Source organism: Muntiacus reevesi, chromosome 5 (assembly GCF_963930625.1).
Source record: "Muntiacus reevesi chromosome 5, mMunRee1.1, whole genome shotgun sequence".
Lineage (NCBI taxonomy): Eukaryota > Metazoa > Chordata > Mammalia > Artiodactyla > Cervidae > Muntiacus > Muntiacus reevesi.
The window spans coordinates 108001383-108017619 of NC_089253.1; the positions used below are offsets into that span (position 1 = coordinate 108001383).

A 16237-nucleotide genomic window follows, 5' to 3' on the forward strand; every position below is an offset into this window, starting at 1 on the left:
AGCTGGCTCCAGTGCGGAGACCCCGGAGATCCTAGCGTCGCTCACGGGGCTTCCAGGCTGCTAAGTGGGGACAGGGGCAGAAGGGAGTGCTGCCTTCCCGCGGGGAATGCTAGGGCAGTGCGCTCGGAGCCCGGGAGGAGCGGAGACGCGGCGACCCGGCCCCGGTGCAAGGCACGCAGAGCGCAAAGGTCCGGCGACTGCGCGGGGCACAGCCCCGGCGGGGACTGACGGCGCGAGAGCGTGCGCGCGTGCGTGTGCGCCCCCGCCGGGCCTCGGCTCTCCCCGCGCGGCCAGCTGCGCCGGTCTGTCTCCTCTCCGCGGGACTTGGGGAGAGGCGACTCTAGCCTGGTCTTTGGCAGAGGAGGCCCCCTTCCCTCCGGCTACACCGATCAATAAGCCACACCAGCCCCGCGTCCCGGGAGCCCTCCGGCCGCGGAGGGCCGGGGTCCTTCCGGCTCCATCCCGCCCCGCCCGCGCTCGCCGGCCCCGCCCCCGCTTCTCCGGGCGCTCCCGTGCGCGCCTCGCTGCGCCTCTGCGCTCCGCTCGCTCTCCCCTCCTCGCCTTCCCTGGTCTCCCGGTTCCCTATCTTCTTCTCTGCTCCATCGAGACGGGAGCTGCCGGGGTGGAAGAGGAAGACCGAGTCATCAGTGAGCAAGTTCGGTCCCTGGACAACTCCCGTGCCAGGCCACCGCTGGGCTCGGCTGCAACCTGTTCCTTCCTCGCCCAAGTGCTCGCCCGCCCGCCCGCTCGCTCCCGCCCTCTCCCCGGCGCAGCCGCGGATCGCTGTTGCATGCTGATCCGGGGAGGCGGCGGCGGCGGCGGCGGCGAGCGCTCCGGGAGGATGCTGGCACTCGGGCTTCGCTGCTCTCTGGATGCTTTTCAACTTCTCTCCCAAGCGCAGGAGCTTTGAAGTCATTTGTCCCTCTCCGGTTGGATCGACTTCTTATTTTGATATTTTGGGCGTTGCGGTTTACGCAGGAACCTCAATACCGCTCTCCTCCCTCCCTCCCTCTCTCCTTCTCCACCTTTGGATGCGTCTGTGCTGGCAGGTTTAAAGACCCAAGTCTTGGTTGTGGAATTTCTTAGATGGACTTGCAGGGGCCGGCGTTATAAAGCATGTCACCGTAACCTCGTCCTTGTCTTTTTTTTTTTTTTTTGAAAAGTTCTTTTGTTTTCATTTTTCCCCTCCCCCATCAATAAATTACCAAACTGTTACCTAGCGGGCCGGTGCCTGCCTCTCTCCCAGAACTAGGTGGTGCGTCTGCCAGAAGAGGAGCTATGTTTGAAGAGCAGCCTACTCCACCCCTCTTCTCTCCAGTCCCTGAACGCCACCACACACTGGCATTTTGAAAAAAAAAAAAAAAATTGTCTCCAGAAACGGAGCACCCCCAAGCTCTCCCCCCCCCTTTTTTTTCCTCCTTGAGGAATGGAGCTTCGCAGAGGTTGCATTTAGATTCAACAGTTCAGAGCGGCGGGGTTGCTGCTGCCGCCTCTCCGAAGAGCTCGCGAGGCTCCCTGGAGGCGGTGGTCCCCGTGCCCGTCTGGATGCGGCTCTGAGACTCCGTGTGTCTTTCTGCTTGTTGCTGTGTGCGGGTGTTCGGCCACGATCACCTTTGTGTGTCTTCTGTCTGTTTAAACTTCAGGATGGCTCGCTTCGGGGAGGCGGTGGTCGGCAGGCCGGGGTCGGGCGATGGAGACTCGGACCAGAGCAGGAACCGGCAAGGAACCCCCGTGCCGGCCTCAGGGCCGGCGGCCGCCTACAAGCAGTCGAAAGCGCAGAGGGCGCGGACTATGGCTTTGTACAACCCTATTCCCGTCCGGCAGAACTGTTTCACCGTCAACAGATCCCTGTTCATCTTCGGAGAAGATAACATTGTCAGGAAATACGCCAAGAAGCTCATCGATTGGCCATATCCTTTCTTGCCCACCATTACTCCCCTCTCCCCTTTGCATTTCTTCGGGTAAGGGGGTAAGCCTAGCATGGAATTTGCCCCCCATCCCTTTCCTGGTGCCGATTTGCCCCTTTGCTGAAGTGCACTCTATACTTTGGTGCATCTAAGAGGCAAGCATGGTGCCGTAGAAACCGATGTGGGCACTAGTGTTTTTCAAGGTAAGACTTTTGGTTTCTGATTTTTCCTCTGTGAAAGTCTCCAGCATTCCTGGGTGCATGGTGTTGCAGTGTTTGCCCCTTTTGGAGCTGGGCTTGATTGTATTCTCGGCCCCCTGGTCCCTTCCCAAGCTGCACAGAACGGGTTGCCTCTAATCTCAGGATTTTCTTTCATACTCAGCCCCCCCTTCCGTCCCTTGAAGCCATCCCTTTTGCCCCCATCCTCACCAGCTGGGAAGACACCTACTCTGCCTGGAGGAAAGTCGAAGCTCCGTGAGAGGATTTATCAGCTTAGAAGCTTCAAGAGCTTGGAGCCCAAACGCTGTAGACACATTGACAAATGGATAAATAACGCAAGCGTTTGGCCTGGGACCCAGCTAACTGCTGGGGATTGAGTTTAAGTTTTGCTGGAGGAGGAGTGAGTGAGTGTGTCCCAGGAGGCAGTCTGTAATGACAACCCAACAGCTCAGAGTTCAGGTGCTCGTCTCAGTCACGGCAGAGCAGCTCATCAGGGCCTCATCCTTTCCTTAATCTGGGTTGGGTACTCCTGCCTCTTCAAGCTTGACCAGTTGAGTGCCTTCCCCATTCCCAGGATCCAGGCAGACCTGCTGGGCCTGAGTTCATCAGCGGAGGGCTGCATCAGCTGAGCCCAGAGGTGTGCAAGCAATCCGCCTCTCGTGTCTCTCTAGCTCCATAGGAACTGCTCTCCACAAAGATCTGTTGGTGGCAGTGTTAGGGTGAACGGCAGAGAAGGAGCTTTTTGGCAGGTTTAGTGAAGCGCATCCAATGCAGGCTGCTGATGAGGCATCTCACGGCCTCGTTCTTCACTAAGAATATGGGCATCTGGCAAGGTCTTTAGGAATCAGGGGCTGCTGGTGAGGAAATGAGTAGGGAGCAAGCTGGAGGTGGAGGGGCGGATTATATACGGGGGTAGGCTTGGAGACATGGGACTTTGATGCTCGTGGAGACATTTCTTGGGAGGGATGCACCTGCAAAAAGAGGCCACTCCTCGTCTTCCTTTGCCTTCCTTCCCCCACCCCCAACCTCTAGGTGTGCATCGGGGAGGCAGCTGGAGCCACCTTGGGTCTCCAGTATCCTGGAAGCTCGTGGCTTGCCCACCTTGGGGTCTGGGCATCTCACTGCTACCCCCACCCCAGCCTCTGGCCTTCGTTTCCTTCCTCCCTAGTTCTCTGCCTCAGCCGCGCCGCGATTGGCTGGCGTGTGGGGCTTCTAGGGAGCACCCCTCATTAGAAACGGGGAAGCATCTCTAAGCAGACACTCTTCCTGCTGCAGCTCGCACCCCCACCCCCTTGCACTCCCCTCTCCCTCCCACCCCCACAGAGTGATCCTGGGGCCAGCCGGTGCCAGAGTTAAACCTGTCTAGGGTGAGGGGACGGGCAAGGGGGAAGGGTCCGGCCCCTGCAGTCCCGCCCGGCCGGTCCGCTGCACAAAGCGACAGCTTTCATTGTGTTTCGTGCTGCGGCTGGCTGCGAACACTCCGCGAGCCAGGTCCCTACAGATTTTCCCAGCAGGCACCCCGTTCCTCGCCCGCCCATCTTCTACAATTCTCCAAAATTTCCCACCCACCTTGTGCTGCTTTACAGCGCGCCTCGCTTAGGGGCGTGTTTACCCAGACAGGCGCCCTCCCGTTGCCAGGCGGTAGACAAAGCCGCCCAGCCGCCCCGCGGGTGGCAGAGTGTTCCGTGGCCAGCTTTGGCACCTCGGACGGCACCCCGTAACTCCCGTCGCGGCCTGGGCTGCACCGTCCCTCCGGGTTTAGCACCTCGGGCACTTCCGGCGCGGCCCAGGCTCACGGGCGGGGAAATTAAGCACGTTTCCTACACCACGAGGTCGCTGCTTTTCACGTTTTCTCTTCCGCTGCGAAGACGCCACCTTTCTAGCAGGCGTTGCGAGCGGCGCAAGGTGTGACTGGGTTTCAGTGCGCTCTTTCCATGTCTTCGGCCAGAATGCACCAAAAAGTCAAGAGAGACAGTAGGGAGTTAATTTCAGCATCCAACTCAGTGCCTTGGCCCTGAGCCCTATCCCAGTGGTCCCTTCCACCCCATTGTTGGAAATTTCGCGGTGGTTCTACTGCATACAGACTGTAACAGTGATCGGAGAACATCTGCTAAGGTGTGTAGAGGAGCCCTGCTGGTAAATTTAAAATACACCATGTTTGTTTTTTATTCCTGGCTGTACAATGTAATTGACTAATATATATTCCCTCTGGTGGTGACCATGTGGAAACATTGCATTTCTGGGGGTTCTGCGTGTGCTGTAATAGGGCATCCAAGCTCCTAGTCTCACCTCTCTTCCTTTCTAATTCCTTTCCGGAATTATATCCCTTCTTCTTACTGGGAGTCAGTGTGAGCACTGGTTTACCAGCAAAGCTTTGGAGCTCAGCTGTCTGGGTTCAAATCTCAGTCCCTTCACCAGCCCTGATACCTTGAAAAGTTACTTTTTTTCTCTGTGACTCAGTTTCCTCATCTGTGAAGTGAGGACGATAATAATGAGTTACTGGGAGAATTAAATGAATTAATATATGTCAGGTTCCTAGAGCACTGCCTAATTACCCGATAAATATTAATAGAGTCCTTAAGAAATTTTAGCATACCGAAGGGAGTGACCTTAGTTCTTGATGAACCAAGTCTTCTAGGTTTTTGCCTCCCAGAGACAGCAAGGGCAGCATCCTCATCACCTAGGGGCTTGTTAAAAATTCAGAATTCCAGATGCAGAGAAGAAACCAGTGGTTATCACAGGGGAGAGGGGCAGAGGGATGGGTAAAATAGGTTAAGGGGATTAAGAGGTTCAAACTATCAGTTATAAATAAGAAACAGGGGTGTAATGTACAACACAGGGAAATATATAAAATACAGTCTATATTTTATAATGGAACTTCCCTGGTGGCTCAGTGATAAAGAATCTGTCTACCAATGTAGGAGACATGGGTTTGATCCCTGGGTGGGGAAGATGCCCTGGAAAAGGGAATGGCAACTCTTCTAATATTCTTGCCTGGGAAATCGCATGGACAAAAGAGCCTGGTGGGCTACAGTCCACAGGGTTGCAGATGAGTTGGAGACAACTTAGCAACTAAACAGCAACATATTTTGTAATAACTTTGTACAACATGTTATCTATAAAAATATCAAATTGCTCTGTTGTACACCTGAAGCTATTTTTGTAAATCAACTATACTTCACTTAAAAGCAGTTCGGAATCCTGAGCAATGCTACAGATTTACTGAATCAGAATCTGCATTTTAATAAGATCCTCAGGTGATTAGTATGCCCATTTGTTTGGGAAATGCTTCTGTGCTCTATGTAAGGGCCAGAATTTCACAGGATGTAAGATTCAGGACACATGTCAAGACCTGTTTTGAACTGTCATATTCATATGCAACATGCTTGAGGATTTTGATTATTCATGCAGTGCATCTTCTGAGATAAATACATCTGTTTTTGGCTGCAGAAAGTCACTGGAGAACCAGGAGTTGTTCAGTCGCTCAGTCATGTCCAACTCTGTGACCCCATAGACTACAACACGCCAGGCTTCCCTGTCCTTCAGTATCTCCCGGAGTTTGCTCAGACTCATTTCTGTTGAATCAGTGATGATCTGGCCATCTCGTCCTCTGTTGTCCCCTTCTGCTCCTGCTAGGAGGAGAGCTAGGAGGATAATGTATAATTCTGTGTGCTGTGTTAGTGGTTTCTGACCACTACATTTTACTGGTCTTTAATCACATTGGGCTGAAAAGTTAAATATAAGGAATGATGTAACTTATACTTGGGGGATTCTCTGATTTGGATGGAGAGTGGTAACCTTATCCAGTTATTAATAGGGAAGGTCTTGTACTTGTGGAAAAAAGTGCCTAGGATAACCAGATTTGGCATGAAAAATGGTGGCAGGTCAACAGCCCACTCTGAATATGTTTCATTTTTCTTGGAAGCTACATCTGCATAGGGAGATAATTTTATTTTCTTATGGCACTCTCTTCTGCAGTGGATACCATAACCTTTTTGAAAATGTTAATCTGATTTAAAATGTGGTATTACATTTTACATGATTCTTCTTTTCTTTCTTGCTCATCTAATAGATCTAACAAAAGGGTTCTCTTTTTCTCAGGGAACTGGCTGCTCTGAATGTCACCCTGCATTTACTGTGTTGTGTGCTTACTGGCGTTAACCCTTCTGTGCCAGGGCTGGTTGCCCTGTAGACCTACAGAGTATTGCTCATAGTTTGTGAGATGCGCCCCACACATTTTTGCTTTTCTAGGTTAAAAGAGGAAAGAAATAAATGGCATGTCTGACTTTGTGCCATTGAGGAGCAGTGGGGGACTTCTCCCCCACTGATGACGTGGGTCAACTCAGCAGGGGAGCACATGTTTCATGTGGAAATGAACATGGTTTAAAGTAGGAAGATCAAATGTGTTTTTAGCCACCGAGCTAATGAAGCTCATTGTAATGAACCTGCGGATATTCACTCAGGATTTCTTATTGTAGAGAAGTTCATTATAGCCCCAGAGGACTCTGGCTTGAGTCTGAGGTTATGTGCTGTATTATGGAGAATTTCCCACTGTCAATTGTCCACTATTTTTGGAGGATTTTGGTGAAGATTCCTGAGAGAGCTTTAGTATTATGGCATATACCTTTCTCCTGCTTTGTTGCCCATAAATATATTGCACCTTGAAAGATAGTAGACTGCAATCCTGGCAAGAATTTCAGGTTGGATGTAACTCCAGTGGCTCATGAGTCAGATCACCTTGATTAGGGCAGAGGCTGGCAGTTAACAAGAGCAGAGTCTGTAATTGTATGCTATGATCAGATAATGCAGAGAGCCTTCACATCTTCTGTGTACCTGGACAAGGCGGCAGTGAAACAGAGAGCGACTGTAATTGGGACTGAGGCTACAGGATAAAGGTCTTCATTTGCTGAAGCTCTGAGGACCATCTCCACGTTGCCCAGTGACTTTGCCCTTGAAATAAGGTGTGAGAAATACTTCCTCCGGAAACTAGGCTGGGACTTGTCAAGGGGACTATTTGTAGTTGGGAGGTAGCCTGGAAAGCAAGTTGGAGTGAAGGAGTTTGACAGAAATGAAATGACTTGAAGATGGAGACAAAAATATCCTGGCTGTGATAGTTTTGTCTCTTGGTTTGCATGTCATTTCCCCACTTTCCTCCACTTGCTTTCCCTGTGCTAGGTGCAGTGCACCCGATGAATTAGAGGAGGAGGAAAAAAGGAGCACAGGCCTTCTTTTTTATCTTCTTCTGAAAGATCCAGACTCTGGGATTAGTAGCTAGAGCCAAAATTGCTTATCTCTTTTTAGCTGCTGCTGTAAAAAATGTAGGTGTTTTTTTTCTTTTCCCCTCAAACTCTACTGCATTTTATTCTCTTTATAGGAACATCTGGTTTCTTTCCATCTTCATATTCTTGGTTGAAATAAAATGCAGTCAAGATGTGCTAAACTCTCAGAACTCTCGCAGACTCTTTGACTCTATGTGTTCCATCAGCTCATCAGAAGCCTCCCTCTTGTCATCTGCAAGGCTGCCTGGGAAACTGCAGCTTCTCAAGCCCGCCATGTGGTCCAGCCCATCAGAGGCAACTGTGCTGATCTAATTTTGTTTATCACTGACCACAAAGACTTGAAAGGGGGAACTCACACGTGACTGTAATTAATACCCTTTTATTCAAGGAGAGAGAGAGACCAGGTCCTTCTCTTCACTTTCTCTTTCTGCCCAGTCCTCCGCCCTTTTCATCTTTCTATATTTCTCCCTCTCATTTTTAGGTTCAGCCTTTGTGAATAATTCATTATATGTGTGGGTTTTTCCTAGGCTTTTTAGAAAAGGAAGGTTATTTGTCTTCCTCTTGGTTATGAGCAAGATCTCTTGCAGAGGGCCAGCTTCACAAATCAGCTTTTCCCTCTAAGTCTTTTTTTTGCAGTGGGACTGGGACATGTGAGAAAGGTAACTGGGGGGAATATCTTTTTAAATAGGTTTTTTTCTTGCAGTTTTTGTAATGATCGCCTCCTCTCCAGTCCTGTTTCACTGGGGTGCCCCATCAGTATGCAGCCTTTCCCCTCCTGTATTCAGAGAACATGGTTAACGAGAAGATATTTATGTCCCCAAGCACTAGTCACTCTGAATCCTCTCATCCTCCTAGGTATTCACGCTGATAAATGCTGAGCCACTGAACTAAGAAGCAGAGATCTGTAGCTGCTGCTTTTCAAATTCCGGTGTGGATTCATATAGGATTGGAGTGGGGAGCAGACACTGAAATTAGTGTATCATGCTCCCCTCTGCGCTCATGAGTACGTGGCTTCTAAAGCAGTCTCTTTCAAAGAGGGGTAAAAATGCCAGGGACCTCTATCAAGGCTTCTCCTTGCAAACATTTCAAATCTACACAGAGAGGGCTGATGGAGTGCGGGGGTGGGGGGTGGGGGTGTCATCAGCCTTGTTGTCAGCATCATCCTTGATTGAGGACAGAAAATATAGCCCAAAGTGTTTAGGCTCTTCCAACCGAGTGGTCCCTTAGGTGTTAAGCTTACTTCAGAGTGCTGTCTATGGTGTATTTTTGACTGTTGAGCACCCAAAGAATGTTTGGGGCTTCCCAGGTTGTGCAGTGGTAAAGAAACTGCCTGCCAAAGCAGGAAATGCAAGAGATACTGGTTTGATTCCTGGGTTGGGAAGAGTCCCTGAAGTAGGAAATGGCAGGCGACCCACTCCGGTATTCTTGCCTGGAAAATTCCATGGACAGAGGAGCCTGGCAGGTTATAAGCCATGGGGTCACAAGAGTCAGACACAATTGAGTGACTGAGTGCGTGCATGCGCAAACACACACACACAAAGAATGTTTACTGAATTTTCTGTTCCCTGCATCTTTGACCAACATTTGGCTATGGACTCTTAACTCTATTTATGAGCCCCTGTGTCCCCATCTCTGGAAAGCAAGGAGCAGCCAGAAGATATATCCTCAAGAGGCAGAGATGGGCCAGATTAAGGAGCACAGCACTAAATGACTTTAGAAGTGTCTGTATCTATTCCATCCTCCACCCCGTCCCTGGCACTGCGGTAGTTTACCTCTTAGGGACTTCCTCTTGTATTGGAATTTTGAGTTCTAAGTTTGTTGGACTGAACAGTTCCACTCTCAGCTGTTTTGTACTGTTTTAAAGACCTGCAATGGATGCATTCATAAAACAGTTCATCCCAGAGGCAGGTGGGCAGGGGTTGAGGATGTAACTCCGGGCTAGGCTCCAGCTCAAGGCTCCTGTGGTCCAGCGGAGTGAGTGGCTTCAGGGCAGGGCCCTCCTGTGCCAAGCGTGGTCTTTTTGCCCGTGGGTGGTTGATTTGAATTGCTGTTGCAACTCTGCATAATTTTGAGGCTTTTTTTTGCCTGCATTTGGTCCTGCTGCATTTTTGCTGCATCTCTTTCCCCTAAACACTGGAGAATTTGGAAAGCCTGTCTCAGATGTATGCACTGGCTTTCTGCAGGCTTGTGTCAATAAAGCCAGATGGTGACAGTGGGGTGGGATGTCACTTTTATTTTCCTCCTCCCCATTTGGGGGAGATGAAAAAGATGTGGCCAAACAGTAGGTAACAGGTTAGAGGGGAGAAGTGCTGTGGTTGGTGAGGTTTGTCAGTGATTTGACTCAGTTGTCATTTCCACAGCCAAGACACAAGGGGTCCTTAGTGACCTCCGGGACCCAGAGAAGAGCCTCTGCAAACCAGTGAGAGGAGGAAGTTCCTGCTCTCCAGTCCTTCCCAGCCTTTAGCTCAGTTTTAGGTTTGAAGTGTTTCAAACTTTCTGCGCCTCTTTGTCAGTTTCCACGCCATTGTCTCATGGGGCTGGTCAGAGTCAAAAAGCATGAAATAGATTTTCAGCAGTCAAGTCACTGACCTCCTGGCCCTTTCCAGCTGTGTGCTGTTGGAAACTGTCTCCCTCCAGCTCCATCAGGGATGTTTCTTTTCAGCAGGTGATTTCTATCAGCATCGAGGCTAATTCCTCACTTAGCCTCTTTGTGTGGAAGTCATACGTATGCAGTCTGTCAGTTTCATCTCTACCCTTGGTCTTCAAACTTCATTGTGTCTCAGAATTTCCTGAAGGGCTTATTAAAATACAGATGACTGGATCTCAGTCCTGGAGTTTCCGATTCCCTCCAGAAACTGAAAATTTGCATTTGTCACAAGTTTTCGGGTAACACTGATGCTGCTGGCCTTGGAACCATACTTTGAGGAAAAATTGCTATGCCTGGTGATGTCTTTAGAGAAGACTAGTCTTACAAATCACCCGTTGAAAATATCTGTCTCATGTAACAGCCTGAAGCCTTGTTGTTAACAGGGGTTCTTTTGGGTTCCGGTCATGAGTCTTTGAGACTTTCTTTACCAAAATGCAGATGATCTTGGGAGCAGGGACATAGTAAGCTAGTATATGATGTTATCAACTTAGTCGGTTCTTTTTTTTCTTTCTGGGCTTATGATTGAGAGCAGTCTCTTAGAACAGGCAAAGGACCTGTCCCATTTAATTCCAGCACCTAGCACAGTGTTGGTACTCGGTGAGTGTTCAGTAATCTGTTGTTGAATGATCAGATTCATCAGTTACTGTTGATTAAACACAAGCATAACTGAAGTGCCTGTTAGGGTCTAGTGTTGTACTGACCAGGTCCTATAGGACCCGGTGTAGCCTGAGTAGGGGGAGAGGAGGGTGGTAGGAGGTGATCAGGGCGCTGGATAGCTGGCAGGGAATTGGAGGGTCATTACATGGGAAGTTGGAGGTTGTAAAAAGTATTTTTACCTAATTCAGAAGGTTGGTCAGGGTCGCTTCAGTTTCTGTAACATTCACCACAGGCTGTGCAAAAAGTACACTGTGTCTGTTGTTATCTGGCACTTGCTTGTACAGAACTCTTTATTAATTGGCACTTAGAGATCTATGGTTTAATAACAATTGAGATTTGTACTGATGGTCCCTAGGTACCACAAAATGCTGTGGTGTTTTCTGAAGATGATCAACAAAGCATTCATTACATTATGTTCAACATGGTTTGAATGGTGTGTGTACTTTATTTTATTTGGAGCTTTTGCAAATTGTAATCCATATTGATTATATAAAGTGTCTCTTTATCACTTTTTCCCCATTAAAACCTTCTTCTCCAATTACACCGGATAACAGGGGAATTTTGACTTTGTTCTAAGAATGAGTCCTTTTTACTCTAGCAATGCTGTGGGACCTAGAGATGGATCCTCATACAATTGTCATAATGTCAGATGGTGGTTAGAACAAAGTCATTATTTTTTAAATGGATTGATATCTCAGCAGGCTTTAGATTTACTGGGCGAGTTTTCCAGCTGACAAGCTGGCATTGCATCTGACTGGCTGTGCTTGGTTCTGTGGGCTTACATTGAAAATGAACCCCCCAAATTTCCAAGAGAATCTCTAATAAGCATCTCAGCAAGAGGTGATGCTAGTGGTAAAGAACCTGCCTGCCAATGCAGGAGACCCGAGAGACGTGGGTTTGATCCCTGGGTCGGGAAGATCCCCTGGAGGAGGGCATGGCAACCCATTTCAGTTTTCTTGCCAGGATAATACTAAGGACAGAGGACCCTGGAGGGCTGTAATCCATAGTGTAGCAAAGTGTCAGACATGACTGAAGTGACTTAGCATAGCACAAGAAGTTGGCAGGTGATACTTTTCCCCAGTTGACTGACTCACCTAACTTTTGTACCTTGAACTGTTCTGTACTCTGTTATACTCCTGCCTCATTTCTGCTTGATCAAGGTCAGAGGATGTTTAGCTTGAAACTGTTCATTGCAGGGTGATGGTCTTTAGATGCTAAAGGCTATGGAACTTTAGAGTTGGGATTGACCGGAATGACTGTCTTGACATCCAGATGATTGTTCCTGGAGCATGGGGACAGTTAGATCCCTCTGGTATAGTGTTTTCTTGCTTTCTGTCTTGGAATCACAAATCCCATTGCAATTTAAGTGATCCTGTGGCCCCTTATTTCCCAAATGTAATACAGTTTTGTAGTACATTTCATTTGGGAGTGGGGGGATGGTCCATGGATCACAATTTTGAAATGCTGACCATGCTAGAAAAGTCCCACATTCTGGGATGTTGGGATGCTGGGCCATTTTAGCCTATAGATACAAGTATAATGGGAACTCCACAGGAAAGAACTACAGATCTATGTTGGTGCGAGTGCATCAGCGTGCTGCCATGATGAAACATGCACTTTCTAAGCAGCGAGCACTAGGGTAATTCAGGAGCTCTTGCTGTATCACCCTGATAGGTGACCATCAGGCTTCCAGTGTCAGGGTGCTCTCCCGTTCTTAGAAGACTTAAAGGATAGCAAGTTGAAATGCTCTTCCTTGTAGTTTCCACCTGTTAGTTATTTTTCCCTCCTTTTCTGTTCTATAAAGCAACACAGACCCAAATCTCCCTCTTGTTCACTTGTACTGTGAACACATTTCTGTAGCACTGAGCAGTGATGCAGGCTGGAACTTTCTGTGATGATGGTTATGTTTTTATCTGTGCAGTCTAATGCTGTAGCTGCTAGCCACATGTGGCTTCTGAGCACTTGACATGTGGCTGTCATGACCGAGTGTTAAATTTTGTTTCATTTGAATTAATTCAAATTTAAATAGCCACATGCGGCTAGTGGCCACAGTACAGGGCAGCAGAGGTAGAAAGTGCATAGAGTCAGAAAGTCTGAGTTGCTATCTGGGATCTGTCCTTCGTTCGCTTTGTGACTAGACAAGGTTTCCCTAGCTTGGTGAAAAGGCCTTCTTGTAATCCACTCTGCACATGTCTCCACCCTGTCTCAGCTGCCTTAATGCCCTTCTCTCCCTCTGGGTCAATGGGCTGCCTGAAGGGACCATCCTTTCCCAGGCCTCTGTGCTTGTACACTTGCTGCTGTCTATGCCTAGAATGTCTTCTCTCTCTCCCCCGACTGCTCGGCTTTAAGACTGTACTCGAGGTCATTTCCTCCAGGAAGCCTCCTTTGATTTCTCTCAGCAGAGTAAGACCAACTTCCTCCTCCTGGTTCCCACATGATACCTGGTTTATTACTTTATTGTAGTACTTACCCCATTGTTTTGGTATTGGTTTTAAATCCCTGTAAGTGAGAGCTCACTATCTTTAAGTTTAAATTACCAGGACATAGAACAGTGCTTATTAACATTGGCATTAAACATGTTTATTTAAATTAAAATAATTTTTAAAGTTTCTTTTTGTGAAGAAATTGTATTCTAGTTCTAATGACTTGAGGTTGTAGTCATCTGAAAACCTCGGACCTTTTACTATGAATTGATGGCAGAGTTAATTTTCTCTCACGCTGTTCTCATTCAATTTAATTTTTGAATGTAGATTCAGAACTCTGAGTTTATTTCATTTTATCTCCTTGTTTTTGGTCCAACAGTCCATCCTGTGGCAATCCTTTTCAAGTGGGGACGGGGAACTAACATTCATTGGGCATCCATGAACTTCAGACTCCATGCATGTTATTATCCACATTTTATATATGGGAAAACTGAGGCTAAAGAAGGTTAAGTCAGTTGCCCAGCATTGTCACCAGTGAACTTGAACCCTGGTGGTCTGAATCCAAAGCTTAGGTGGTTTTCATTACACATTGTTTCTAGACCCTTTTCAGGATAGTGAGCCCTCTTAATGTGAACGCTATGTCAACTGCAGACAGGATGGGCAGGTGTTTTATCCTTTCATTCAAGAAACTGATGGGAATATGGTTAGAATTGGGACCCTCCCTTCTACTTACCACTAGTATACTGGTCGGTGTTCATCGACTGTTCAGCTTCTGTCACATTTTCTGAACTTTAATCAGCTGATAGACCTACACCTCATCTGTAAGGATATTGGGCAAGATATCCTTGTCATGGGCTTTGCTGAAATCCATACACACTTTTGTACCTATTTCATGCCTGTGCAAAGAATCTGCCTGTAATGCAAGAGTTCTGGGTTCAATCCCTGGGTCAGGAAGATCCCCTGGAGAAGGACATGGCAACCCACTCCAGTATTCTTGCTGGGGAAATCCCATGGACAGAGGAGCCTGGCGGGCTACAGCCCATGGGGTCACAAAGAATCGGACACACCTTAGCATCTAAACCACCATACCTGTATTAGGCTAGGAAATAACATCTTGCTTTCTCCGAGGTTCATACTGGGTGTTATTCTCAGAGACTCGCTTAGACAGTATTTTATTTCTTTACTAAACAGTAGAAGTTTTGAAGTCAAGAATTACAGGAGTTGAAGTGATATCAGACATCAGCTAGTCCAATGCCCAGTTGAGGAAAGCTTCACCTTAGAGGTTAGGATTTACCAGTCTCTGCTTGAAAGCGTTAGTGTGCCAGTTAGATCATGGCCTTTGGATTCAAGTTTTGATACCACCTTCCCCACTTCTGGTTGTGTGCCGTGGGGAGTTAGTTAACCTTGCTGTGCTTAGAATCCTCAACCGTAAAATGGAAATAGAAATGTTACCCGCAGTGTGTATCTTATAGGATTTTTGTGACGATCAGATGAGATAACACATGTAAAATGTAAGAGTAATGTCTGGCACATAGTAAGCCATGAATACATCTTAGTTGTTAGTGTCTGGTTAATTTCAGATGAATCAACATTAAATTTCTGCACATCAATTTTCCCCTTCTGACAATAATACCATTTGCTTTCTACTGACTTTCGTCGGCTCTCTAACCGGAGCCCTGCCCGATGTTTATGTGGCCTCATGTTGGTTTTGTAACCTCGCTGAGTCTCAACGTCTTCAGGTGTGAGTTGTAGGTCACCTCCTGCTTTGCCTCCCTTCTGACACTGTTGTAAAGCTTCAGTTCAGTTCAGTTCAGTTACTCAGCTGTGCCCGACTCTTTGCGACCCCAGGCCTCCCTGTCCATCACCAACTCCTGGAGTTTACTCAAACTCATGTCCATCGAGTCGGTGACGCCATCCAGCCATCTCATCCTCTGTCATCCCCTTCTCCTCCTGCTCCCAATCCCTCCCAGCATCAGGGTCTTTTCCAATGAGTCAACTCTTCCCATGAGGTGGCCAAAGTACTGGAGTTTCAGCTTCAGCATCAGTCCTTCCATTGAACACCCAGGACTGATCTCCTTTAGGATGGACTGGTTGGATCTCCTTGCAGTCCAAGGGACTCTTAAGAGTCTTCTCCAACACCACAATTCAAAAGCATCACTTTTTCGGTGCTCAGCTTTCTTCACAGTCCAGCTCTCACATCCATACGTGACCACTGGGAAAACCGTAGCCTTGACTAGATGAACCTTTGTTGGCAAAGTAATGTCTCTGCTTTTTAATATGCTGTCTAGGTTGGTCATAACTTTCCTTCCAAGGAGTAAGCGTCTTTTAATTTCATGGTTGCAGTCACCATCCGCAGTGAATTTGGAGCCCCCAAAAATAAAGTCTGACACTGTTTCCACTGTTTCCTTACATCAGCTAATATGTGGCAAAGTCCTTTGTAAAGATGTTAGATATTAGGGACTTGCCTGTAGCTCAGACCGTAAAGAATCTGCCTGGAATGCAAGAGACCTGGATTTGATCCCTGTGTCGGGAAGATCCTCTGGAGAAGGAATGGCAACCCACTCCAGTATTCTTGCTGGGAGAATCCCATGAACAGAGGGCCCAGGCAGGCTATAACCCATGGGGTTGCAAAGGCTAGGGCATGACTGAATGACTTACAGTACTACTACTACTAACATCTTATTGAGTATTTACTATGTGCCAGATTCTTGTGCTTAGCCTGTCCCATGGATTACTGCATTTATTCCCCGTGACAGTCCTCCAGAGATATGCATGCTTGTTTTCTGCATTTCACAGTTGGGAGGATTACGTGGAGAGGTTAACTCCTTTGCTCAAGATTACACAGTATGCGAGAGCTGGAGGCCTGGATCAGAGCCCGTGCGCTCTCCACCACCTCAATGAGGTGGTCTGCCCACCAGCCCTTTTTGTTTTTCTTCTCAGAGTTACTGGGTTTATATTTTTAATGTTGCATTAAGAAACACCTACATCCAAACCTGCCTTTTTTCATGCGTCTCTAATGCCAATTTTATACCAACATTGTCTCTGAGGACATGTTTGGATTTACAATTCAGAGAAAAGTATCTTTAGGAGCAATAATGTTGCAGAG

At 47.7% G+C, this 16237-nt stretch overlaps 1 protein-coding gene across 3 annotated transcripts in view; it reads left to right on the forward strand.

Moving 5' to 3' along the window:
• Positions 1-1644: 1644 nt before the first annotated feature.
• CACNA1E (calcium voltage-gated channel subunit alpha1 E) overlaps positions 1645-16237 on the forward strand; it is a 330655-nt gene continuing 316062 nt past the window's right edge. For all 3 annotated transcript variants that reach the window (XM_065936984.1, XM_065936985.1, XM_065936987.1), the window contains exon 1: positions 1645-1910. In XM_065936984.1, the coding sequence (XP_065793056.1) occupies positions 1645-1910 (266 nt within the window). The remainder of the gene's footprint in view (positions 1911-16237) is intronic.